The 27327-nt window shown below is 39.4% G+C and overlaps 1 protein-coding gene across 2 annotated transcripts in view; it reads right to left on the bottom strand.

Moving 5' to 3' along the window:
• The window catches only part of grk4 (G protein-coupled receptor kinase 4), a 42270-nt gene that overhangs the window by 4515 nt on the left and 10428 nt on the right, over nucleotides 1–27327 (bottom strand). For both annotated transcript variants that reach the window (XM_061051907.1, XM_061051899.1), the window contains exons 2-10: nucleotides 20801–20896; nucleotides 15407–15519; nucleotides 14425–14502; nucleotides 12682–12782; nucleotides 6743–6835; nucleotides 6150–6213; nucleotides 5682–5822; nucleotides 1745–1935; nucleotides 372–409 (exon numbers count right to left, since the gene is read on the bottom strand). In XM_061051907.1, the coding sequence (XP_060907890.1) occupies nucleotides 372–409; nucleotides 1745–1935; nucleotides 5682–5822; nucleotides 6150–6213; nucleotides 6743–6835; nucleotides 12682–12782; nucleotides 14425–14502; nucleotides 15407–15519; nucleotides 20801–20896 (915 nt within the window). The remainder of the gene's footprint in view (nucleotides 1–371; nucleotides 410–1744; nucleotides 1936–5681; nucleotides 5823–6149; nucleotides 6214–6742; nucleotides 6836–12681; nucleotides 12783–14424; nucleotides 14503–15406; nucleotides 15520–20800; nucleotides 20897–27327) is intronic.

The raw sequence follows: 27327 nt of genomic DNA, 5'->3' as shown, positions 1-27327 counted from the left end.
CAGAGGATTTAATGCTTAATACTAGACATCCTGAATTATGAAACAAACTAAATTCACCAGTTCAAAGGTGGAGCTGACAAAAGTCATGTAACACTCAAATGATCTTTAATGACTGAAAGTGAAGCTAAGTAAATATTGGGAGGAGACCCCAATTTCTATACGACCATATGAGTGATATTACATGAAATGGGAGTGTGTCTGAAAGGTGGGATGTGGAAAACTAAAGAGGACTAGTTACCAAGCAGTCAGCAGCATAACTTAATCAAACAATCCACATGAAATAAATAATATACTCTGACAATCAGGGTGCCTACATACAAGACCAACTTGTCTCAAAATGAACAAAAGGGAAAAACATTTTGTAAACATACCACGGTCATCCAGAAGGATGTTTTCAGGTTTCAAGTCCCTGTGAGGAAAGAAAACAGACACTGTTCATTTTGAGCGTAGGCTAGCACTTACATGAGTACAAAGAATATAACAATAAAATCTGGGTTTAATATTTGTGTTTTGATGGATTTGACATATTGTTGTTTTTTTTTCATTGTGTATTATAGGCAGTGCCAGTGGGCTTCTACAATATTTCCTTTGACGGCTAAAAGATGGCTCACTACACACATTTTTACTTGCTCTCTGTTTTCTGCATTATATTGAGCAGCAAGTCAGTTTATTAAAACATTTGGCAAGCTTTTTCAATTAACCTGCCACATTGTTAGTTTACTTCAACTTCTGAGGCTTTTCATTTCTCAAACTGTTGGAAATGCGCCGCAGAAAAAGAAGTAAAATATGAAAACTGGCACACTCTAAGTAATGCCAAGAACAGGGACAATGGCAACTGTGAAGTGTACTGAAGTCTGAAACATACGCAAAGATCAAGGAAAGTCTGTCTTTTCTTAATATGGGTGTTCATATGTTCTCACTCCATTTCGTTTGACAGGTACATGACATCTTGGTGGAACATCATTAGTCCAGTGACACTTCATTATTCAGGACTTTTCATTTGTGCTTTTCCAAATGCTACACAACTGCAAACCCTCTAATGGAACAGAGTACAAGTACCACTAAGTTAAAGGGTTGTCAGTTTGTTGTTTTATTCATATTTTTAAGGTTTGTTTTGAAAGTTGTGAGAGAGATTAAAAAGTGAAGGGTTAAAATATAAGCAGCAGAAGCCAGGATATCCTGACATTTGCTCTAAATATGGGTAAATCTCAGATTCTTCATATCCCATGATGCATGAGGGAAGTGTCTGTCATTGGACTCACGCTTCCTGGTACAAGCTCACCTCTTTCAAAGACCGCAACCACCGGTTTATTTTAGACTTTCTGTCAGGCCTGATTACATCATCGGAGTTATTTTCTTTAACTTTAAACTTCATTCAGAGCCACAAGAGAGAGCATACTATTGTTCTTAAAGGTTCAGTAAAACTTTAATTGACAAGTTCACTGAACTTCATGTGCAAAATCGGTGGAGCTTTCCTTTAAACTTCAGGACATTTAGTCAGCTGCAGGACCTTTCTGACAAAATCGTACAGAATTAGTTCTCTGAGACGTAACGCCCCTGTAAAGTGTCAAAAAGCCTCCATGCTGAATGCTGTCTTCATTTTTAGCTAAAACATGGATTTTCTTAAATAGTTTAGATGCCCAACCTTCACTACCTATAATACAAGCCAACAAAATCCTGCATAGTATCTCGTTTCCTCCATGAACATGTGCCCAAACTGTTTCTGACCCCCATGTGACCTAACCTGTAGACTATCCTTTCACGGTGCAGGTCCTCAAGGCCACAGCATATTTCAGCAGCGTAGAAGATGGCCCTCTGCTCGTCAAAGCCCGAATTGCCCATGTTATAGATGTGAAACTTTAGGTCACCTCCATTCATTATGGTCAATACCAGGCACAGCGCATCCTTGGTCTCATAGGCATAAGCTAGACTAACCTGGAGAGGGAGGCAAGTTTGGGAAAGTGGTAACAGGGGAGGTGAGGGCACAGTCGAGGAGTTGGTGAAAGGGGGGAGAGGGGGGGAGGAGGAGGGGAGGGGAGGGGGGAGAGCAGTAGTAAGAGACAGGGCGGCAAGATGAACGTGAATGTCTCATTTGGTTTGTTTGATGCCCCAAATTATCATCCATTATACCAGAAGGAATGTCTGGAATGTATACAAAAAGAAACAAAGAAAGCTAGATCACAGATATGGGAAAGCAGAAGCTTCTTTTCCACTCTGTGCTCAATTCCCCTGAAGTCCTTCCCCACTAATCGCCTCATCTATCTCTCTTTTCTCCCTTCATTCCTGGCGTCCCCTTCTCTGCACTGCCCCCCCCCCCCCCCCCCCCCGGGTCAATGACATGCAGGGTATAGGGTGTGTGCATGTGATGTTGTGTGCAAGCAGGATGTAGCTGCCATCAGGAGGAATCCCATCTGCTCCAGACTGCATTGTCAGAAATGGACCATAAGGGAGGTTAAAAAAAAAATCTCTTTAACCACAGGGATAGGGGCACACGCATTCTTTCTTTCATAGACAACTCTCGCCTGATTAGTTGATTCTATTTCATATTAACACTGTCAGATATTGTATTTATGTTAATCATAAACATTTTGTGCCCATAGGAGGACAAAGTATTTACTTAGATGCATTAATGTGTATGTACAGTATAATGTCCTGATAACAGTCGTTGCACATGATTGCCATTTAAACTGGATTCATTATCATCTCTAACCAATTCAGAATCTGTGTTTGTTAGCACTCAAACGTAGTTTGGGACAAAAATATTTTTTGAAATTATTAGACAGTAAAAATATGAGAAATTATTCAAAGCAGCAGATTGAGGATGGGAGGACATCGTCTGCCTTTTTCTACAATCAAGGCAGGAACATGCCCATTGATCATTTCCTCACGCTGATCTTTCTCCGCTTGAAACATAACCTTTAACCTATTCATTCCATAGTCACTGTAACTTTGCTAAATGTTGCTTAGTGCTAATGATGGATTCATGTTGGCTCATTGTAGATAATTTAACAAAGAGAAAGGTCTTCTACTCTTTTTGTAAAGAGTCTTGAGATAACATTTGTTATGAATTGGCGCTATACAAATAAAGATTCATTGATTGATAGTCCTTAAGAAATGAATGACTGATTCCTTGTTCTTATTTACAATGTTGACATTGTTTTAGTTTTCTGTGACTTACTTTTAGATATTTGCTTTTTGGTCTGATGTATGTTAAAGATAGCCTTTAACTCAAATTAAATCAGGTCGTGTTGCTAATGTTTACATAATCCTAAATACCTCGAAACATGCCCAAATAAAGCTATTTTTTCTTCTATCAGTCCTGCATGTAGGGGTTTCAGAACAAGGTGACCCTGTCCTGTGTCTATAAACACATTCACACACTGAATATTTTGATGGATTATTGTTTAAAACATACTGTAGGCATGTCTTAAACAATAGTATGATGCACTGATAAAAAAGGTAAAGAAGAAAAGTGAGAGAGAGGAAAATGAGGGGTATGAGAGAGCACTTGACTCTTCTCCTTACTACTGCTGTTTGGTCAGAGTTGCTAGGCAACAGAGCCGCTCTCGTAGGTAGAGAGGCACATGAAGAGTCATCAGTTCTGCCTGCAGCACAGAAAACACACACACACACACACACGCACGCACACGCACGCACGCACACGCACGCACACGCACACACACGGACACACGTGCACACGCGCACACACACGCACACACACACACACGCGCGCACGCGCACACACACGCTGATCCCAGGCGACAAAAGCTGCAGGTCTGAGGTTTTGTAACAAGCCAACTCTGAGTTAGTGTGTGTGTATGTGTATGTGTACTTGTGTGTTTGCACACCCACGGATACCCATACACATGCTGCTTTTTTTTTTGCGAGAGAGAGAAACAAAACGCATATCCATTTTTGTTTCATGCTTTAACACCTCAACTGCTTCTTGTGTGAGCACTTAGATGAAATAAAAATAGTGGCTCACAACAACACTACTTTCCCAGCTGTGTTGGACTCCTGATTTGGACATGCACAGTCAAGCAGGAATACAATTCACAATTCCATTTTTATACAGCATAAATGATTATAGCAAATTAAATCAAGAAAGACACACCTGAAACATGCACATAATATGACATTTATAATGTGAGAGCAGTGAAGATGTTTAGTATTTTCTGTTTGTAAACCAAGTTTTTACTTCTTTAGCATAGCGTGTTACAAATGAAAAGCTCTGTGACTCTCTGTAAAGTGTTCAATTCTGGCATTACAACATTACCTAAAAGTTAAGGTGAGGACTCTGGGTTTGTTTTAGTTAAGGCCCCTACAGGACAATCAGCCTACATTTGGTGCCGTTCTTCCCAAAGCATAATTAATATATTGAGTAGCAATAGGTGTTTTTGGAACAAAAAGTTCTGGGGACTTTTTGAAGAGGAACTATCCACTAGGGAGTTCCCTGAGCACTACACAACACGGGGACTTTTTGTCTGTCTGCATTCGCACCACCATGGTACCTAGTCTGAAGCAGGAGCTAAAAAGGTTCCTCTAAGCGAGGTTCTAGGAACTAAAATAGTTCATAGTTCCTGTGGTGCGGAATCAATAATACGGGGTAGGGCTCCAACAGTTCCTAGAACTATGAAAAAGTTCCTGCGGTCCAAAAACATCTAATGTCACAAATGGACTTTGTAACAGTTAGTTTTGTAGGACAACCAGAAAGAGCAATTCTGTTTTCTGTATTTCTATTATTTTACTTTGATATAATGAAATATTGCTTTAAACATTGGGGCTTCTCAAAAAACACTTCTCTGATATTCTATAGTTCCTTAAATATTATATTCCGACATGCACTTCTCAGTGGATTATGGGTGTGTTAGATTTTAAAGTCCATAGAATCGTAATAACTTTGACTAGTGTTTAGCCTCGCAGCATAAAGGATTAATGCTCTATTCTAAAGTATTATTCCTTATCAAATGCTTGGTCTAGATACTTGCTGATTGTATGTGGGGACAATGTAAAAGTAAGCCATCCATCAATGTCATAAGGCTAAAGCATAGAGACAGTTCAAATCTGTCAAAATTGAGGGACCAAAGCAGATGTAGAGGCACATATGTAGCTGATGTATGATCTATGACCTTCATCTGTCAAAGTACACAGATATACAGTGAACAATCTGTAAATTTGAATAAACACCTTCAGGAACATATCAAAAGAGAACACATTAGTGAACACATTCACAGATGATTTACGGCCGTCGTGATAAAATGAAATCAAATTTGACAAGTTTGCAAAGGCAAAATAGAAGGGTAATTCCCTACATGAATTTGAATGTGGAACTGACTGCAGGTGGCAAGCTGAGATGCCAGTGGTAGCTGGTAAGTAGAGTATGGTGTGGGTCTATTTTTTCCCCCTTTTAGTTTATTATCTTAACATGTTTCTTTTCAATGCTACTCGCAAGCTTGTCCCCATGGCATGGAAGTCATTTAACAAACACAACTCGTTTCATAGCAACTGTCTGTAACAGCTGATCGACAGCCTTTGCAAACGTGCCATCCAATTTCATTTGCAGGACTTGAGGGATTTAACAAACAGTACTCACACATACAGCACACACGCTCACTCACACAGACAGAAAAAAACAAGTACATTTCTTTTGAAAGGTTGAATAAGAAAAAGGTAGTACTTACTACAAAACTACTGTTAACTTTTTCTAAAATGCGTTTTTCGTTTAGTGCCATTGCTTCACCTTTTCTTTTCTTCACTCGTTTCTTTTCCAGCTTTTTACAGGCGTACATCTTACCGGTGGCACGTACTTGGCAGGCACAAACCTGGAAAACATGCAGCAAAGAAACACTATCACACACACAGCACTTTATTAACAAGACTTTCAAAACATAACTACTGGAATATAATGCGCCATTTAAGATTTCTACAACCATCAGCTCTGGTATTGAGGCATTAACAGCTGTGCATTAACTAACTGTTAAGGGCTTCTTGTAAGAACATTAATCATTAACCTGAATAACTCGTGTATAAACACACAGTAAAAGGGAACAACATGATGGAAAGTATCTGTCATAAAAATTTAATAACCACAATTCCACATCAAACCATCAGTCATGTCAACTTGTGTTATTCATTGCAGTGACACTCACCTCACCAAATCCACCTTTTCCTAGTACTCTATAATGTCTGAAGGTATTTTTGGTTACTGGTTGCCTGCAGGGATTGAAAGAAGAGAGAAGAGAGACATGAGAAAGAGACACAGAAGGAATCATTAAACAACTTGTAGATTATGCCAATATTTTTAGACCATGTAATGTTGCAAACATATTCATGTGCTAAAATATCAGGAATCTACTCTGATGACTGTGTTTTCACCCTGCTTCAGTTACACAGCCATTATGCAAAGCATCATCAATTATTCACCACACACAGAAACACTGATTGGCAGCAACACCTTGGTTTGTTTGGGCATTTGTTGTTGCTTTTTGGTGTTAGCATTTATTACGTTGTTTCTATCATTATTCATTTCTTTACTGTATTAATCAATGAAATACTTTAGTGTTTTAAAGCTTTAAGACAGTATAGTCTAAAGGCCTTCTTATGATGTTTATAGCAGATAAAGAAGTGGAATGAATGACAAATCAGTGAATGTGTATAGGATCATATGGGATATTTTAATCGCAGGAAAAGGATTGGTTTGCATTTCTCTTTACCAAGTGTGTAATGTGCAGTGACTACCTACCTCTCCAACCATTTCCACTGCAGAAAGCGAGAGAAGTACATGGACTCATGGTAGGAGGAAAATGGAGCTCCACTCAGATAATCACGAACTATTCTATAAAGAGGGAGGGAGGAAAGGAGGGAGTGAGTAAGAGGTTGTTGATCATTTAATAACAAGGGATAAAGATGTAACAATGTAACCAGAAATAAATGCACATGGATGTTTTCTCTACAAATCCTCCAGACAGACAGACAGACATACAAACAAACATGTGTCCTGCATTCTCCAAAAATAATCATTTAACCTTTACAATAACTACAAACAAAACAACCTCTTTATCTGAGTAAGCGCTGAATCAGATACTCTATGTGTGCATGCCTGGGTATATCTGTGTGCTTACATGTCTCCTTAGGCATTGCCAGCTGTGTTACGGTGCAAAGCTGTTCTCAGTGGAAAGACGGAAAATACGAGTGCAGATACTCCACCGTGAAAAATGTAAAATGCCTTTGAACAGAAACATTCCACCCAACCCTACTAGGAAACAGGGGATATTGGGAAAACCTTTTTTTTTTTTTCTGAGCAAAAGGTTGAGCGGAAAACTTTAATCTCACCTTACCATACACGTGTATGTGAGTATGAGTCTTTCCAAATCCATTTGATTATGTCATATATTATGAAATAATCCTCCAAAAGAACAACTTCATTTACTGCAAAGAAAACGACTGTGGTGACTGACAGCCATGATGTCACAAAAAAAAAAGGTCTGTGAGGACAGGAGCTGTAACATTCCCAGCCCCATTGTCTCCGGATCATACATCAACATATGTCACTTAACTGAGAGTTGTGAGGACTTGAGTCTTTGACATGAACCCTGCAATGCTCTCTAATTAGTCTCCTTTTTCAAAGCTTGTACAGCAGATGTTTTTTTACTTCAACACCATGTACTCTTTGATGCAGTTACACAATACACACATAAACTTAACTAAATCAGGTTCATAATAAGACAAGTGGTTAACACAGATGGACTTGGTAAGGGGACTGAGCTTTTCTAGTCTTCCGACTACTGAAAGCGCTTTTACACGCAGGTCACATCTCCCCATTCACTGATGGCAAAGTCTGCTACATAAAGCATCCATCAGTATTAACTGATCCATTCATACACTGACGAGTCAGCAGGAGTAACTTGGGGTTAAGTGTCTTGCCCAGGACACATCGGACATGTGGCTGCAGGAGCTGGGTATTTAACCCTCAACCTTCCAGCTGAGAGATGACTGACTCTAACAACTGCCACCCCCAGATGTTACCACATATGAGGTATTCATTCTGGATCTAAAGGTTAGACTATAACACTTCTGCTTCATTCATTTTAAGGCAAATATACATTTGATTGTTGATTGACTGTTGAAAATGGATGTATTTTCTGTTATTTCATTTTCATTTTTCACACCAAACATAGAGAAGGAGCATACCACGACTACAGTATAACTAGACAAAAGAAAACTTTAACTTCAAAGTTTAAGAAAAGTTAAAGTCACCAGGAGAAAACATAACACAAAAATGTGTAATCTCATTTTGAATGAAAGGGCAATCAAGGATTAAGGTCACTAACATAGAAATAAAGGTTTTCTGGAATGCTGTATCCTGTATGTCAATAGGACTAGAAAAAAACAAGTCTTCAGTTAAGGTTATCAATGCAGAGTTGATCAATACAGCAACAGACACAAATCTGTCTGAGGACATTTCTCTGCTTTATGTAGCAGCAGATAATGAGCAAAGTACTACTTTGTACCTCTTAAATACATATAATAGGTACGTCAGGATAGTTTAACCGGTTTTACAAGTCTAAGTTTGAGTTGTTAAGAAACACAATCTCCAAGGATTTTAGAGGGTGAAATTTGTGTTACTGCCTTTACAAATCTACTGGTGCAACCTTATTTCAGATGGTTATCTAATATTCACAAAAGACAAATTCTATTTAAAAAATAAATATGTAAGAATAGTAATGTAACTAAAACAGAATTGTCAAGTAAATGAGGTATCAATGAGAATTTGAATCCAGCTTAAGAAACATGGAAAGACTAGAGAGGGGAAGGAACTGTTCTACTTCTGTACCCAAGCAGACATAACTTTTACACCAATGTGATCAATATTTCTTCTGCCAGCCAATAACCATACAGTGACAGCAATAGTTACAGTAAATATCCTTCCTTTACCGCCTTAATTCTAGATGAACGCTCTTGTTTGATAAGGTGATTTACCTGGACAATAATGAGAGTCAAATTGTTACTAAGGACGATAAGGAAAGCTGCCAGAAGTCACCATACAACATAATATATATTAATGGACGAAGCCTGAGTGAAGTCACCCATCCGTTACTGCAGGGGGCTTGTGAAGCCTGTCGATGGCGGTAACCATGCTGGAAATGCTGTCTCACCCTAACTTTCAGTCAACCTATTGACAGGCTAAGAGCTGGAGTTGAGGCGATTCTTAAGCCTCCTGACAAACGATTACAATGCGACCACCAATCAGGTCAGCTACGCGCCTTATTTTGAATAATGCCTATCCTTTATATAAATCAAAATGGATGAGTTATCAAAAAATCACTTTACAGTGTGTGCCCAAAGAGACATGAGCAATTTAGTTTTTGAACCAGACTGTAAACATGTTAATTTCTGCAGTAAAAACAGGCTTAACTGGACTTAACTGGAATTTTTCACCGTAGGTTGCCGCTTGGTGATAAACAATAGCCCTGGGGTGGCTGACCCGGGCAAAATGCTTGAGAGAAAAGAGTTTCCACACGGTTAGTACCCTCTGTTGCATGATACATGGGTCTAATGTAGTGGTACTTGAGTTTTCTGCTTTGTAATGGAGATAAATGTCTTATCTTTTCTTTGCAAAAGCAGCATAGGTCCTACCTGGTCTTTTCAGTGCCTTCTGCTGTCCCTGAGCTCACATTGGTTTTGAATGCATGTACATTAAATGTTATTTAAACGCATTCAAATTCACTGCAAGGTGCTGTTATGCCATGTTCAAACAATGTATACAATACCATATTACAACTGAGGTATAGGGGACAGCATACATTCTTTACCCCATACCAACATCCATCTCAAATCTGTTATCCAGCCAATAACTACTCAGCTGAGCCTCTCATCCATTTTCACTGTTTAAGCCAATTAGGTTCATTTATGTTCAGAAGACACAACTGCTAACTTTAAGAAAGGGGCTCCACAAAGGAAGGAGCCTAGCAGTGCCTGGCTTGGAGACCAGCCTCAGACAGACACCACTGTGAGTACAAATAAACACACGTACAATATGGCTTTTGTTACACGGAGGGAGCCCAAGAGGCATGGGAAAGGAAAAGGGGAGTAAAATCAGAACATTGACCTTTGTCAAAACCAGAGATACACAAAAGACCATGTTCCACATGTAGTACTGAAGGCCAGGCTTTACTCTCACTATGACATAACTCCATGTTCCACTGCAGCAGAAAAAAATCCATGAGTGAGCTAATACATTTCTTCTTGTGGGTGTGTGGCTCTGCCAAAAGTCACGTTTGACTTACCGCACTATGTTTCCTTTCCTACAAGCTTTCCCTAGTGAGAAAAAAACTGGAAAAGCCCCGGGTCAGAATTGTACATAGGATTTATTTAATTGAAAAATATACAAATTCCACAACGGAATATAAAGTAAATAATAATGATAGTGGAAGGAGTGATGACAATCTCAAACAGGAATCACATTCCAAACATCTGTACTGCTGCTGCTACAAGCCGTTAGTAACAAAAACATGTGCCTGTGCACTCTGCTGTTTTGTCCAACTCTCCTATTCACTTTCTTTCCATTTCTCCTCACTTTCCCCTGTTCCTCATTTTCACTCTTCTTTTGTGGCTCTGTGTGAGTTTTCTAACTAAGCCCTTCATGCTGTGTTCTCTGCAGGCCTCTCACTTCCGTGCTGAATTTGTTTTCAGTCCAGTCGAGGCGTTTAAATTAAGTGGACGCTGTGCTTTAAGGGTTGAACTTAAATGCTATGGTATCTTTCTTCATCATGCCATTTCTCTGCCTTTTCACTTCTCAGAGGTAAAACAAGATTGTCTGTGACACACACATGTTTGAATTGTATTCAGTAGAATCTTTACCATTGACAAATGTCTTCTGGTATAAGGCTGACTTTTTTCTTTAAACATCCCAATAGAATTGGCCTACCCACCACTGTATGACCTATTTATAATTACCCAGTAAGTGCGTATGGGTATACCTAAAGAGCATACCCGAGACGCTGCACTCTTCTTAAGTAGAGATGGGGAGGGGTTTACCACTGCTGGCAAAAGTGCAACAATTTATAAATAACATTTTTAATATAAAATTGCAAAGAATCTGGGGATTTCATTGTCTGCAAAAAATCATTTGATATTCAAAAAATCTGAAGGGATCTCTGTATGTAGGGTCCCTCAGATGGCACAGGATTGAAAACCGACACAATTCTGTTGTGGGGCTCAGGAACACGTCCAAAAAAACACTATCTTGAGCACAGTTCATCACTGCTTTTATAAATGCTAGCTGAAAATTTGCCATGCCGAGATAAAAAAAAATATATAAATCAGACACTCCTGGGTCTGGGCTCATTTTAAACGGACTGAGAAAGTGGAAAACTGTCCAGAGGTCTGACAAGGCAAAATTTGTCTTTCTGTTTGGAAGACGAGAGGAACCATTCGGCTTGTAATCAGTGCACAGTCCAAACGGCAGCATCAGTGAAGATATGGGGATGCTTTTGTGCACATGGCATCAATCAACTCGCATTTGTGAAGGCTCAATTAATGCTGAACCATTTCAAGTACACAGGTTTTGGAGCCAAATAGTTAATTTCTATTCAGGAAGTGCCACGTGCTGTTTATTATTTTCATCTTATAGAGCATCTCAACTTTGGAAATAGGGTTGTTTATCAAGTTTAATTTTTAACTCTAAGTGTGTATGATCTCTAACTAGACTTCCATAATTTGAAAGTTTGTTCCAATAATTTCTCCTGTTCATGAACATGCATGAGAGGTGCAGAATCTAAATAAGGCCTCTCAATAAAATACAGTCTCGATTGAACACCACTGCAAACTCTAACCTCAGTAATAAAAACAAGTTAAATGAAAAACAAAACATTGTTATGTTTTTAAAGGCAGGGGTGCTGCATTAGAACATTTTATATTGTACAACTGTATCCAAGGAATAATCCGATGTGTATGTTTTACAACATATACTATGCGACATAAATCACTGGGTTAATACAAAAGTAACGCCAGGACGTGTGGAATGTGTGTGTGTGTGTGTGTGTGTGTGTGTGTGTGTGTGTGTGTGTGTGTGTGTCTGGGAAATAAGAAGTACATTCAGAGTAATAATCCCCAGTCTGTTTGCTTCTCCTGGCTCTCAGAGCAGGAAGAAGGAACACCTGCAAGAGTGTGTGTGTTCGTGTGTTTGCATGCTTGAGTATCAGTGTATGTGAGAGAGAGAGTGTGTGTGTGTGAGTGTGTAAGAGTTTAGTGTGTGTATTTTGAAAACTGAGGTGGCTGTTGTTTTCATGCCAGCCATCCGGATGCTCTCTTTGCCCACTGCTTTCATTCACTTTCACCCTTGTATGCATGTATTTGCAAGTGTGTGTGTGTGTGTCTAATATCGTGTTCCAAGTGCCAGCTGTCTCATCATCACTAGTTACAGGGTCAACTAGTCCAAACATTATGAAAACACAGACACTATCTGAAGGAATGGGGGTTCTTATGGTTCCGTTGCACTTTGAAGGCATTCAAAGATTCATACAAAAAAGCCCCAAAACACAAAATCTACACACTAACATGTATTTGTTTAAAAGACTGACTTGAAGACTGACTTAGTTATAGAGCTGCGGCTCAGATCATAGCCACTTACATTTAAAGAGCACAAGTATGGCAGAAGTGGAGAGAGTAAGATAGACTTACTTGGTGCAGTCATTGAAGAGCTCCTTGCATGGACTCTGCTCCAACTTCTCCCGACACCCTGCCACCACATCCTGGGGTAGGTCTGGCAGATGGGCCGCCGACTTTGGGATTACAGAGCAAAAGAAAGAGGGTGAGGCAGGTGGGCAGACAAGTTAGCTTGGCATGACAGGTCATCACACCTGACCTGTTTGGTCATCTTATAAACAAACATCAGAGGGAGCTGAAAGTGTAACTGTAAACTCTTTAAAGGTCCAGTAGTAAGTACAAACAGCAAATGTTATCCTTTGTGTGTACTTGAATTACCTTTCTTAAGAACATTTTTGGTTGTCAGAGTTGTTACTTTTTTAGAAAAGCATTACTTTCAATATTGTGTACTTTATTAAGCCGCTCTGTATTTTGCACATTTTGTTCAAATGTAGATGTTCAGTAGCCATTCATGACTCTGGTCAAAGATATACGGCGTGTGGGGCTAGCAGCTCAAGTAAACAAAAAAAATGAATAGCCTTAGTGCTGTTGGCTCTAGTTGTGAATGCTGGTCTCTGTTTAAAAACATCTAAATAGAAATATGCTGACACTGACCTAACACAGATACACTTATATGTAATTGGCATAAAGACTTCTGTTTCTGATTCTATTGCTCTCCTTTGGTTGGAGAGAAATTGGTGGGAGGGGCTCATACTTGATCTGTGGCCGTTTGCAATGAAAACTTTGATGAACATTTATACTGGAATAATAAAAGTCTAAGGACACTGTAACATGTTCAATATTTACATTTATTTATGTTTTTAAATCACAAACACTCTTTAATATGCGCACACCAATAATGTGTTGATTTATACTGAATCAAGTTTAAAAATTGGAGAAAAAGTTCAATCAAACTTGTCTTTTTATTGAAGTCAAATGTTGTGGCTAAAGTTGATACAGACTAAGGATATTGTTCTGGTGTATATTTGTATATTTGTCAGGTTATGTTATAAGAAAATGGTGATTTGTCATTTAATCATAAATAACTACATTTTTGTTAACCTCTTATTAATTGCCTAAAGGAAGACCAGTCAGATTAACATAAAAAAAAAAACACTTCAGAGATTTTAAAAAGAAACTGTTCCTTCTCTTCTACAGTTTTGGCTGCTTTACTCAATCTGTTTGAAGACCAAAAATAACTTGTTAAAGCTCATGTTTTGGTTGTGGTGTGAAGACAACAATGGAAACTTAGAGCGTCAATATGGACATATTACATATAAATACTTTATTATTATTAAATTATAAACGTCAACTTTTAACTGTATTTTAAGTGTGTATTACTTTGAAACGATAAAGTATATTAATTTAGTGGCTTTATAAACACAAATTAATCAACGAAAAATAACCAAAATAGAGGAGTACACATATATATATATATATATTATTACACAAGACAGAGAGGATAGTAATCCTCAATTTACCAGAGGTTAGGGGTTATAATTAAGTCCCACATTTAGTACAGTCCACTTCATATTCTACATTAAACCTTATTAACAAAAACTGTGTGTTTACTCATTGATAAATGTAGATGTAATAATAACATGATTAAAACAAAGTTTAAGAAAAATCAGTAATAAAAACGTTCAGTTTAAGTGTACTTAATAATATCACACAGCTCAGTGAGACATAAAACCTGAAGATTTAAAACAATATCAGATTAGTATCTGAAGTCTATATCTTACAGCACTTTTATTAATGAAGCTTGTGTTTGTGTCATACCCCATTATTAAAGTATGTGTCTAATACATTCAGTCCACAGTCCCTCCTCTTCTCATCAGGAGCTAGCTGGTACATGGCCTGTCAGGGAAGAATACAAGTGTGAACAACCACAGCAGCACACAAAGCGTACTCATTCAGCCATCTTTAATATCTCTCCAAATAAGGTCAGAGAGAGACAGGCAGCAGAAGGATGAGGAAGACAACAGACACAGGGAGGAGAGAGAGAAAAGGGTAGAGGGGTTAATGAGGAACAAGAGAGAGGAAGAAATTCAATTAGTGCAGGACCACAGACAAAATAGAGAGATATTACTAGTGACACAACCCCATCTTAATCAAGGCAATAATGTTCCTCTAGTATGGAGCCTGAGTGGAAATATACAATACAAGGAGATGAATGAGGCAGAATAGGTGTAAACACTAAAATGTTTGTATTTCTCATATTGTATCTGTGTGACTATCTGTGTGAATATATGTAATTCAAACTAGTCTCACCTACGTGGTTGCTTTCTTAACTGAAAAAAATAAAGTAGGTTCTTAATATGCATGTTTCCCTCCTGTCTTTCTTTCACGCATACCTCCTTGGGCCTAGACACAAGCTGGGGCCTGTGTTTGCCTGCTCACCCTGGGGACGTGCCTCTGACGTGGGCTTGACCTCATGGAAGAGTTCATAGAGGAAGAGGAGGGGTCTCCTCTGTGCAGCCTGTCTAAATCGCTAATCACCCCCTACACCCACCCCACCCACAACCCTTTGCTACTGCCAAGAGCAGGAAAAGGACCGAGTGCTGACTTTCTTTTCGTTTTCTTGCTTTGCAGGGCTCTGATTCAAGCCAGTGTCATTGGAGAAATCACAGAGAGAAGAATCAGAAGAGAGATTGAGAAAAGGGGAAACCACTTGAAGGAGAACATGTAAGAAGAGAATATATATATAAAAGGCAAAAAGGAAAATGGAGAATTAAAGCAGAAGGTTCATTTGCAGTCTTACCACAGCGTCCATAAACTCGATACAGCGTTTCAGCTCTGGCCTGGTGTCACAGTACTGACGGAATAACAGCCGACCAATTGGCTGCTTCTCACATAGGCTGGTGTAGTCCCTCTCTGACGGAAAGAAAATAGAGGGAGAAAGACAGAATACACATTAAACTCCAAAACAAATCTCTGTCTACCTTTTTAGACATTTAGAAAGGCTTTAAACCTCCTGACAAACAGCTACTGTGCGCTACCTTTCAGTCAGATCCGCCGTGCTTTAATTGTGCATAACTGTCAGTCGTAAAATATTCAAAAATATATTAAAAATGGACCCAACGCACATTGTTGCACTTCTGCATTGGCTTTATTTTTTAAAAACCAGAAGTTGCTGCCTGTTAAAACCAAGCAACAACGCCAGTGTTGAAAAATGAAAACCATGCAGTCCACTGCATTTTCATCATGGGGATGTGATCACATCCATTCACACTCAGTATTCAATTAGATGGAGCCCTCAAAACATTGATCATGTATACATATCAAGTTCTAGCTAGTACTTTGCTCGCATCATAACTGAGGAAGAAAGAAGGAAATGTGTTTGAGGAAGATGATTGGCTGATTATTTTGGATTTAAATGTGAGTGACAGTTAACAAACTGTGCTTTACTTTATAAAAGTCCTTCCCCCTGTACTGTGTTTGAATGCATGTCTGAGTATGTGTGAATGTGAGCCACAGCTGTTTCTTTACACCTTGTGCTTCCACGACGCCGTAACACGTTGTGAAATCACAGACTGGGATACCAGAATGACAGTGTTGCAGGAATCTACTACAGTATCTGTATACTAACTAACTACACACAGAAATATTGTTTTATACTAGAAAAGCAGACAACGGGTAAACTTTTTTTCCTGTGTAAACTAACCACATTAGGAAGCTAACTAAGTGGTATAGAGGCTAGCTAAGAGGGTATAGGTTTAGAAGTCATACTCTCCCAAACCTAAACCCTCTATTTTATGAAAAGTGGCAAATTTTTGCAATTTTATAAACACAGTAACACACACAATGTGTTAATGAATGTTTAAGTTGGTTAGAGGAGTACATGCCCCTATTTTCAAAGGAGCTATTGTCTCATGCACGTCCAGTAACTTGACTAAAACAAGCTTATCTCATCCATTAACACACTAATTAAAAAAAAAAGCAAGCTGGCCCTTAATTTGGAAGTTTTGTTAAACACACAGTATGTCTTTCTCTTTCCTGCAGAGTATTTGTGTTTGCATGTTTTCTATGTGTCTGTGTCTTGCAGCAGGCCTCAGCCTATTAGGACTAATGCCGTCCATTTGACTCATATTTCCTCTAAATGAGGAAGAAGACCTAGGACAGTTTCCATCACTGCCACACACACACGCACACGCACACGCACACGCAAAAATAGGCCACACACATTCACGTACACATGTGAACAGAGGATGAAAAGGAGGGATGCATGGGATGAACATTTCTACATGTTGACAGCTGCAGGACAACCTCCAACAGTAAATCAAATCTCCACAACAGCCCTCCCAGCTGCACTGTTTATTATACAGCATTCCCTCCTGTTCCACAGCTCTGCGCTTCTCATTCAAACTCTCCACTTATACAACCACAAACACAAAGTTATCACTTAGTCGAGCAACAGTAGAGTGTAGAGATACAATATTTATATTGTTTCACTGTCCTCTGCATGTTTTAAATATGAAGAACAAAATCTCTTGAAAGAAAAAATCTCACTGAAGGATCTTTGAAAGTACTTGATTGATTGCCTTTCATCTTTAATCTCAGAATATTTGGAAGCTTGTTTTTAAATCATCTGTGTTCAGCTCATCTAGAAGAGCACCTCACACTTACAGCAAAATGTGTGAAGTGGTTGAAAGTTACTCCTTTAGTTCCATTAACTTTGTCCGGTTCAACAATGCTGTATTAATATATGTATAATTTACATATCCACATCAAAGCCCTTAATTGTCAACCTCTAGTTCAACAAACTAGATGTTGACTTAGCTCAAATGTTCTCTCTCTCTGACTGGACAGGTGGACAGCCATATATATAAGCTGCTTGTGAGAAAGTGCACGTGACTTCGATTTACAGTATGAGCTGGTTTGTTTGCAAATGGGAAGTGCGAACAATAAACAAACCAAATTCAACAGAAGTCAATTTTTCTGATTTAGTTTGGAAGAAAATGAACAAAACCTAGCTTGGTTGGAATTGTTAGCTTCAGCTCCTGATAAATCTCATATTTTGTCATGCTAATTTTCCATCCTCTTCTGCATATCATTACGGCAAAGGATTTAAATATTCGGGCTGAAGTGTTACGATGAGCATCCTGATAGGGTTTCGGGTATCTTATTGTGAAAATCCTTTGTTGAGAAGTTAAATGTGGTTTCATTCAGACTGCTGTTACATTTCCTGCTACTGCAGAGGCCATCAGATTCCACCCAGCACTGAATCACAGCACAACTGGTCACTCTTTGAGGTGACACACTAAATTTGCATAATAAAACACAGAAACTGTTGTGCAATGTTCAGGGTTATTCTTCAGAAACTGGCCTATTAAGCAACATATCTGACACCTAAATAACCCATGGCTCTCTGGGTGGCACTAAGAGAAATATAAGTAAGAATACATTGTATAACTATTCTATTATGTTGAGTAATTAATTTATGGTATTATATCTTTGAACCTTAGGCTGGTGTTGCTTAGTTTACCCTTTCTTAATCTTTAGTGGCCTTCTAATTCCAAATTATCAGGATCTTTTGGCCTGTCTCTCAACATGTCACAAATATGTCTATATGAATAGACAGAGAATTGTACCTTTTAAGAAAAGACTAAAGTTATCTCAGTACCCCTATCAACACTCTTTCTTCCATTATTTGTAATACTTTATTGACATTCGAATTGAACACAGACAACCGGGACCAGGACACAATATTCGCAAAGGGAGACACGTGAGACTTGAATATTTAAGTTTTCAAAATGTTACGGTTAACATCTACATTTTCCAAAACCAGCACATTCCTGCAATAGCTACAGATACTGCAGAATTCATTCATTTCAACCAACTACCAAACTAGTTGAAGTAAAATGTGTGCTACTGAGAACAAAACATGAGATTTTGGAGGCAGCTTTAATTCTATATTCTTTTCAAGTGTCAATGTCTGTCAAAATAAATGTCTGTAGTTAAAAATGTTATGCTCGAAATAATGCTGACTCCCTTTCATGTCTGTGGATATATTTTAGTTAATCAGGCCTATGTCATGAAAGCAAAATACTGAGGAGAAAACCACTGTTAATCTGGCCAGCTCCGGCTAAGTGTGTAAGAGCATGTACGTGTATGTGTCCAAACTGATTCAAGGCTCTAAATCATTTGAATACGTGAGCGTAGGCCAGCATTCCACCAATGAAAAGTTTCCTATCTGTGTAAGAGAACCTCTCTTGTCCTCTGAAACAAAACCACAGTGAAAGTAATCCCACAGAGAGATGAACAAAATACAAGACAGCAAGGTGTCATAGAAATATGGAAGAGGGACAGGACTGAAAAGAATGAGGAGTTGAAAGCTTGAGGGGTAAAACTGAAACTGAACTAAGCTATGAATACAACTTGATTAAACTCAACTTTAGTTAGACTGATATAGTTACTTAAAAAGCAAATGGTGGCAAGATGTTCATTAATATAAATCTGTTGAATGGTTGTTATCAGACAGGAGTCTCTTAATGTATAGGTTGCGTCTGTACTGTATATGCTGGATTGATAGCAGAGTGTTCTAAGAATGGCAGAAAAGGGTCTGTAGCCTGCATAAAGTTATCGAGACTTCCTAGAAGTACTGCACACTTAAGTCACAGCTAAGGTCAAGAGCCCCACCTCATCAAGACAAAACAAAGACACTGCTATCAGTTTCTACTGTATCTTTCTATGAACTGGTTCTGAAGTGTGTATGTGCAAGCATGTGTATCTCAGTCTGCACACAAGGAGTGTGTGTGTGTGTGTGTGTGTGTGTGTGTGTGTGTGTGTGTGTGTGTGTGTGTGTGTGTGTGTGTGTACATGCCTGTGGTGTATGTTTAAGTAGGCAAAAGGATTATTTTGATCCTATGCTCAGTGTGATAGGGAACTTATGCAATAGCGTCTATGTAATAGTGACGTTTGTAACCCTCAACAGCTGCTGTGTTAAAACACACACACACACCACATTTTAATAGAGCAAAGTTTTAATCCTAATGGATGAATATGTAAGATGTAAGACTTGACAATTAAGGTCCTTTTTCACACATAAGGTGGCAATTATTTGCTTTGTTTTTATGCAGGTTATCTATCACCACTGATCACAGGTACATTTAAGTTTATGATAATTAGATCTGTGAATGATCATTTGTAATATCAAGACAAATCGACATAGAAAGAATTGACACATTAAGAGATATTTAGTGGAGGAGTACAGGTATTTATATCTCTTTCACTCAGTCACCCTGCTCTCACTGTTCCTTTCACTCTCCCCTGTCCTTAAAAGATCTTGATCCTAGTGTTGTAAAAACCTCCCTCCCTTCAGTTTTTCACAAACTCCCTTGATAAGTCTCCTGTTCTGATACTGTTATGTTGCTCTCAAGTGGTGGAAGGAGGGAGGGAGAGAAAGAGAGAGAAACACACAGATAGTGGGGAGGGGGAGGCATGGAGACAGCAAAGAGGGAGGGAGAGAACGTGGGCGAGGGTAGCACAGCAATCTCTGGCAGAGATAGCTGTGACGCACTTTTACACACACACACACACACACACACACACACACACACACACACACACACACACACACACACACACACACACACACACACACACACACACACACACACACACACACACACACACACACACACACACACACACACACACACACACACACACACACACACACACACACACACACACACTCTAAGTGGTGTGGCATTCAGACGACCAAGGTGGGTGAGGGGGACAAGGAGAAACAGGAGCACAGCTCTTGTCTGAGCTAAACTCTGAAAATCCTGCTCTTGTTTATTTAGCCACACATCAATGTGGGGAACAGAAAGGAAGCAAGAGTGAAGACACTTAGATTTGATGTGAGCAGGCAGGTAGTCATTGAGACAAACATGTGATGTTAACAGAGACTTTAAGGTTTAGAAAAGGCTGTGCAAATGGATTCACTGAGTCACACACACACACATGTACACAAACCGTTTCCTTTCCCCTGCCTGAAGCTGCGGGTGGAGACGGGTAGAAACAGGAAGGAAGTCCAATCTGTACTTCCTCCCACAGTCAGACCCACCCGACAACACAGCATGGCACGTTATCTTTCTGCTTCACCCCCCTACACACACACACACACACACACACACACACCATTTCTTACCAATAGTGCGGCGTAGCTCCTCACACTGGCTGATGTGGGGCAGTTTGAGCATCTCCTTCCATTTCTTACTGCGACCATTCCTCTTCCCTCCTCCACCTGAGACACAGTGAAAAATGTACTTAAATCATGTTCAGCAGTCATTTCAACACAAGAACACAACATTTGTGTGTGTGTGTGTGTTTGTTTGTGTGTCATGATCATGTTGACCTCTCAGTGACCAGAGGAAGGGACAGCTGCTTCATCTCACCAGTCGCCTCATGACATCATGACAGAGCATGTGCTGAAGAATGTTGACAGCTTCAAAGATCATGAGGCATACACACATCTTGTCTCAAACACAGTCAGACACAGACTGACAAAACACACAAACCAACACACAGACATCTGCTGGTGTTGGAATGAGCATTTAGGAAAATATACGGAGCAAACCCGATTCTCCGAAGAGTGCTGTGGTGGCTAGGGGTCGCTTACCCCTCACATCACAGGTCATTTGAACTTCCCAGAGGACTGTTCAATAACGCTGTTTTCAGTTCACGTGTGAGTGTGTGCAACATTAAGGTTATGTTTCGAAGCTTCAGGGAAAGATCCTGCTTTTATATGTGCATCTGTGTTGTTGCTTATCATTGCTTCATAGTATAGCAACCTTTTAAAAATCAGTCAAGGCTTTCATAACATGACATTGGAAGACAAGTGAACACCTGAAAAAAATATTCTAAGAAGATAAAAAACATCAGGTTCAAATAAGTGACACAGTGCAAAAGCGCAAAGACAAATTATAGTCCAGTGCCTATCCTTCCTTATTTGCCACTATTTGAAATCTTTACATTATTTTTTAAACATGGTCAGTCTAAAAATGGAACTCTAAACCCTCTTGTTGCTGGTAGCCCTGTGACCTTTGCCCTGTGTTGTGTCTATTCAGTCCACCTCCAATGGTTGCGATTAGCTTTCCGCCTCTTTCGGATCCCCATCCCTACAGTTGGTCACTGCCGAACTTGTGAGTATCAACGTTTTTTTGTTGTTGCTGAAGTTAGTGTGTTTTCCCACCAACATCCAGCATAGTTGCACATCTCTTTTTTTGGTTACAGTTCACAAGAATGTGTCTGCTTGAGCTAATGCAATAACGATGCAACGACATGGTGGTAGGAATTGGTTGCAGCCGTCCTGTCTTTGATAATCAACCCAAATTACAAGTGGCTGGCAGCCTTTTTGTTTCCGCTAGGGCTAACTGGTATTGCTGCAGCAGCACCTGTTCTTTGGTGCCTGTCCTTCAGGGTGATGGCAGTGTTTGTGCACCAACTCCCAGTTTAGTTGTGTTCTGTTTTGTTTGCTCTGGTGTTTGGCCACAGCGCTTCCACTTACAGCCACCTTCATATTGTTTGTGACAACTGTGGTTGTACCCATTTATTTTGCGTATACCATTATGTTGGTGAAGGCAGCGTGCGCTTCCCTCCCAACATAATGTATCCTATTCCATTATCTGGTGAGGGTGTTTGTTTGTATTCATTTCCATCCCAATTAGCATTTGTATGCCAGCTTTTCTTCTAGTTCGTAATAAAAATAAGTGAAGAATGAAATTAAAGACAGACAAAGTAGGCTTACACTCCTTACGATTATCGAGCAAACACTTAAGTTTCCTCGAACACTTCATTGCATGTTTTAAAACACTGAGAACAACAAACCATCCTCTTGTGCCCCGTGTACAATGTGATAATTTAAGGACAACAGAGAGGGAAATCCTCTGCCCCAAAGTGCACATGACACCAGCTGGTCCCTGACATGTGGCAGCTTGAACACAAACACATACAGAGGGTCACTAAGGTCCAACACAACACAACTTACCCACACACATAAGCAGACTGTTTGAACAGTGTGCAAGCTGAGTCTCACCTTTACAAAAACACGGCTATCCCACTTCCACTTAATTTTTTTTCCATTGAGCCCACTTTTAAGGCCTGTTCAAAGTGAACATAACAAAACAGTTAGTACTACAGGCTGTCATAAATGAAAAAGCAAATAAAAAAGAAAGATTCAAATTTTGTTTGAGGTTTATTGCAGGGTTATGAGCACAAGCATCAGCCACGAGAGAGAAGCACTCCCTCCTCCTCAACATGTCCACTACTGAAAATAACAGCAAGTCATCTTTTGTAGGAACAACTCCCTGTCCTGTACCTTTAACCTGAACAGGCTGTCAACATCTTCTGTGGGACTACTTTGCCTTCAGAGCCAATGCTCATGGTGAACCTACTGACTTATTGTGCCTGTAAGATGCAACTAAACAGTGTCGTAGCAGCAAGCTAGCACTTCAAACCTCATCAAGCACCGCAGTGACAGACACGCAGTCCTCTCAATGGGGTATTACACACGATAGGTTAGCATATACGCTAGCTGGTTAGTCCGCTAGTAGGATGGTGAAGAGCTCCTAAATTATGTTATACGAGACATGTAACGTTAGCATATCAGAGTGTCCTTAAACCAGCTAACAAGTTTGTCCCGTGGAGATATTTGGTTGTGTAACTTTGCAAGTGACAACTCAGTCTAAATATGTATCTTACTGAATTCTTTTGAGCCCTGTCCCATGTGTGGTGGTCAGTGTAACTGAAGGCCCTTACACAACAGGCTGAAAGTAAAGGGTCAATCAGTGCTGACCCTTCATCTGTGGTCCTAGTTTAAAAGGGGTTTCATAGAGTTTTGGCCCTTGTCTTCAGCTTTTAACTGATTGAATATATTTAATTAGAACTGATAGCTGAGAAATCTCAGTCTGTCTGAATGGCTGTTCGGCTAAGCTAATCAATGCACATGAAGAGAAACAGAAGTGCAGAAAGAAAGCAAACAATTAGTCCTTTCATATTCCACAAGAAAACCCCATAAGGCTGTCAGTGCCATTCAGATGATTTCATAAGACACATGCCATTGTTTTTACCACAGAAGGACATAAAGCGACAGCTTTCAGTAGCAGCTCCCGCTTCCTTATGCAGCGGTCTTTGACGTAACAGCTGGTGTTTCCTTGGCAACGATAAAACATTTCAATTCTGTCATGGTGGCTCATCGTGTCGGCTGCCGGGAAAAGACACTTCCTGTTACAACTCTAAAAATACGGATTTCTCTGACTTTGATAACTCTTGGAAACATTTTAAGTAATGTAAGTATTCAACAAAAAAATATATACTGTATATATATATATATATATACATTGTCATACAATTTTACATACTATACCTATAAGATTTTTTTTTTTCAATTACAATTAAAACTGGTGTCACCTGCTGGTACAAATACTTATAGGTGCACAACCGGCTGGTGGCTGAAATTGGAAAATATTTAGCTTGTTCAGCAGTGATCAGGGACCAGCCGTTACTCAAATAAATTGATTCTATGGCAATCTCAGATTAACACACAAAGCCGCACATTTCATTTTGTGCGAGTGACAGCCACAAACACAACCAAGCTAACATGTCCACATGCCCCTCAGCAAAGGCAAACATCATTGAACTATTGAAGGATAAAAAAAAGACTATTCCCTGTCATTCTCTCCTCTTTCTCAAAACACCCACAACCAGTTTTTGTTCCGCATCCGTACGTGGGCTGAGGCTCGCAGTGCGTTAAACATTGGAAACCAAAAGGGGAGTGATAGAGACAATGTTGTTTCCCGTTACCTACATTGTTTGAGTCCAGTCCTGTGGACTGTTTGCTGGTAACACCACACGACTGCTGAAAGGAACGGGGCAATGTCTCTGGAGACACTGACACTCTGACATATACATCGAGGGTCGTATGTGATGATTGAAAGTGAATTTTCTACCTTTTAGACTTTAGTTATTCTCAATTATTAACATTTTGAAGAATAATGAAAAAAATTTAAAAAAAAACAATGGAATTTCTGCAGTGGATTTCAAAGAGAAGGTATGCAGTGTGTTAGCTCAGCTACAGTAACAGGCTGCTAGATAGCTAAATGTAGAGGCATGTAGACAGACCTGTTGTGGGCCTGCAGGGTAAACACAGACACACACACTGCTGTAAAGGCTCGGGAAGAAAATGTACTCAGATAAATGTTCTTCATCAGGGGGAAAGAGAAAAAAAGGAGCAGCAGCAAAGATTATTTTTTTATGTTGAATTGCACTTGACAGTTACTTTGCATGAGAAATCCTCACACACACACACACTTTGGCCAAGAAACCAGAAAGATTAACGATTACAGTCAAACCAGCTACACAAAGCTAAAAAAAATGTCAGCATCTAACTTGTTCCCTCTAACCCTGAAATTGTTATGTTGGAAATTTACATTTTAGATATGTAGCCCAGATCAGGAAGTTAAAAGTGACAGTGGTTTTATACAGTACAAAGACACAAGAATGATAAATTGGAAAGAAAAACTGAGAAAAGTGACAAAATAGATAAATACAATGGCAAAAGAAGTCAGAAAGGGATTCTGATAGTATGCGATGAAGAAAGTGTGTGTGTGTTTGTGCACGTTAAGTGTGTGCACGTGCCTGTAGGAGCTGGCTGGGCCACCCCACCCTGTTTAATGTCACTCTGACGTCAAAGCCATGTGTGTCGGCCCTTAATGCAGACAGGATGGAGCAAGTATTTATTTTACTTTGGTTCTCCCCTCAGAGAGAACGGGGCCCTCCATAAACACCGACTTCAGAGCAGTTTCGCTCAGTCATATCCGAGCTACAGCCAGCGCTGAGATCATAGCACAGAATCTCAGCAAAGGCCACGGACCAGATTCCAAAGTTGGAAAATGTTAAGAAAGTCGAAAGTCAAATCATGTGACACGCTGCTTGACTACACAGATGCACATTCCTTTCCTAAAAAGCTATATAGACAGCGGGGTCATCCTGGCCACACAGCAGTCCAAGATGTGTAACATGTTACTTACAACTGTCTGAATTCACATCTTCCCCCTCTCTATTTTCCCCCAAGTTTTCTGCAGCTCTGCTGTCAACGATCCAACAAAAGCAAAATGCAAAATGCAGGAAAAAACAACATAAAAAAACTGCTCGGCAGCTTTTTGCCATGGATTAATGGACAATAGAACATACTCAAGTAGTTTACAACTACAGAAGGTTTGCTTCTTGTCTTACGTGATGATAAAATCCGTTCTGTTTTTCATTTATAGGAGTAAAAGCTAATAAAAAATGGTATCATTCAAAAGCCAGTAATGGTGATTGCGTCTTCTTAACATTGCATTGGGTATTTTAATCCATTCCGTTGTCCAGCTTGCAGCACTCTTTAAAGTAGTTATGAATACACCAAAAGCAGTGTCACTTATTCTTTCTAAGATATTTTGTGTTTTGTCCATTTTCAAGTCTGACCGGTTTCAACATACTTTGGAGTATGTAAACAAGAGCGAAAACAGACAAAGATTGAGAACAAGAGAGGGAGTACACTGTGTGTGTTTACATGCAGCATGTGTTTGTATTCCTCTGTCTATCTGCAGTGAGTTATGAGTGGATTAATGAATGAGGCGCCTCTGTGCTCTCTCTCCTTTCTTGTTTCACTTACTCACACCATCCCAAACATTCTCCTCCTCCTGCCCTCCATTTCCTCTCTCTTTTATCTCAAGAAAAGTCCAAATCAAAGTCAAAATATGTGGGAACATACCTTGCCAATAAACCTGGTATGAGTCAGTGAGAAGGTGGTAAAGTTATGAAGTGTTTTTTTTTTTAATGCTGGTTCAGTTGAGTGTACATTACAAGAAAAAAAAACTATCCATGTATGGAGTACACAGTCTTACAAAATGTTAAATTAATGGTCCATAATTTGCAATGTGCTTATTTTCTTTTTCATAATAAATGTACTGATTGTTTTATTTAAAGTGTTAATCTGAAAAATAAATGTTATAATTCTCCATCGTGGCGTTTGGGAACTGATGGTCTTTTTTTATTTGCTGACCCCTGGTCTACATGTTAACGTTTCAAGAATTATCCAATTCAAAAAGAACACTTGGAACTTAACACCGTCGCTGGCAACTTCTCGTGCTGTGATTCCCAGCTTTCTCTGATGTTGCCGTGAACACAGAGCCATGCAGCGCTGCCGTCTTCACAACCCATCTTCATTTTGCATCACCATATGGGAAAAGGCGCTCATCCATCTGATGAACACATGTCACATGCTGACACTCGAAAAAAACACAGCAAAGCTAGAAAATCCAACTCGTCGTGACAGACCAACCTTGGCAGCTAGCAGACAGTATTTACTTCTTACAATATGTCACTTGCCCTTTAGCAACAAACTCACAGTGACTTTTAATAAATAAGATTTCCTTTCTTAAACTCTGACTAAATAAAGGTAGCATGGAGAGCAGGGAAAATGAACAGTACTACATTATTGTTCATAAAATGGGGAGAAAAGTAACCGCCAAATAAACAAGTAAATCAGAAAGGTTTCAATCCAAACAAACTGAGGCCACTCCACTACATTTTTGGCAGGAGCAACATTTTTTTTCTAACTTTCAAAACACTGATAACACTGTTTAACAAGATATTTTGGACAAGGTTATCGTACCCTGAATATTTGGTACCAGC

The sequence above is a fragment of the Labrus mixtus genome, chromosome 2, assembly GCF_963584025.1.
Source record: "Labrus mixtus chromosome 2, fLabMix1.1, whole genome shotgun sequence".
NCBI lineage: Eukaryota > Metazoa > Chordata > Actinopteri > Labriformes > Labridae > Labrus > Labrus mixtus.
The sequence above is the reverse complement of the archived record's forward strand: the minus strand, read 5'-3'. Positions and strand labels throughout refer to the sequence as shown.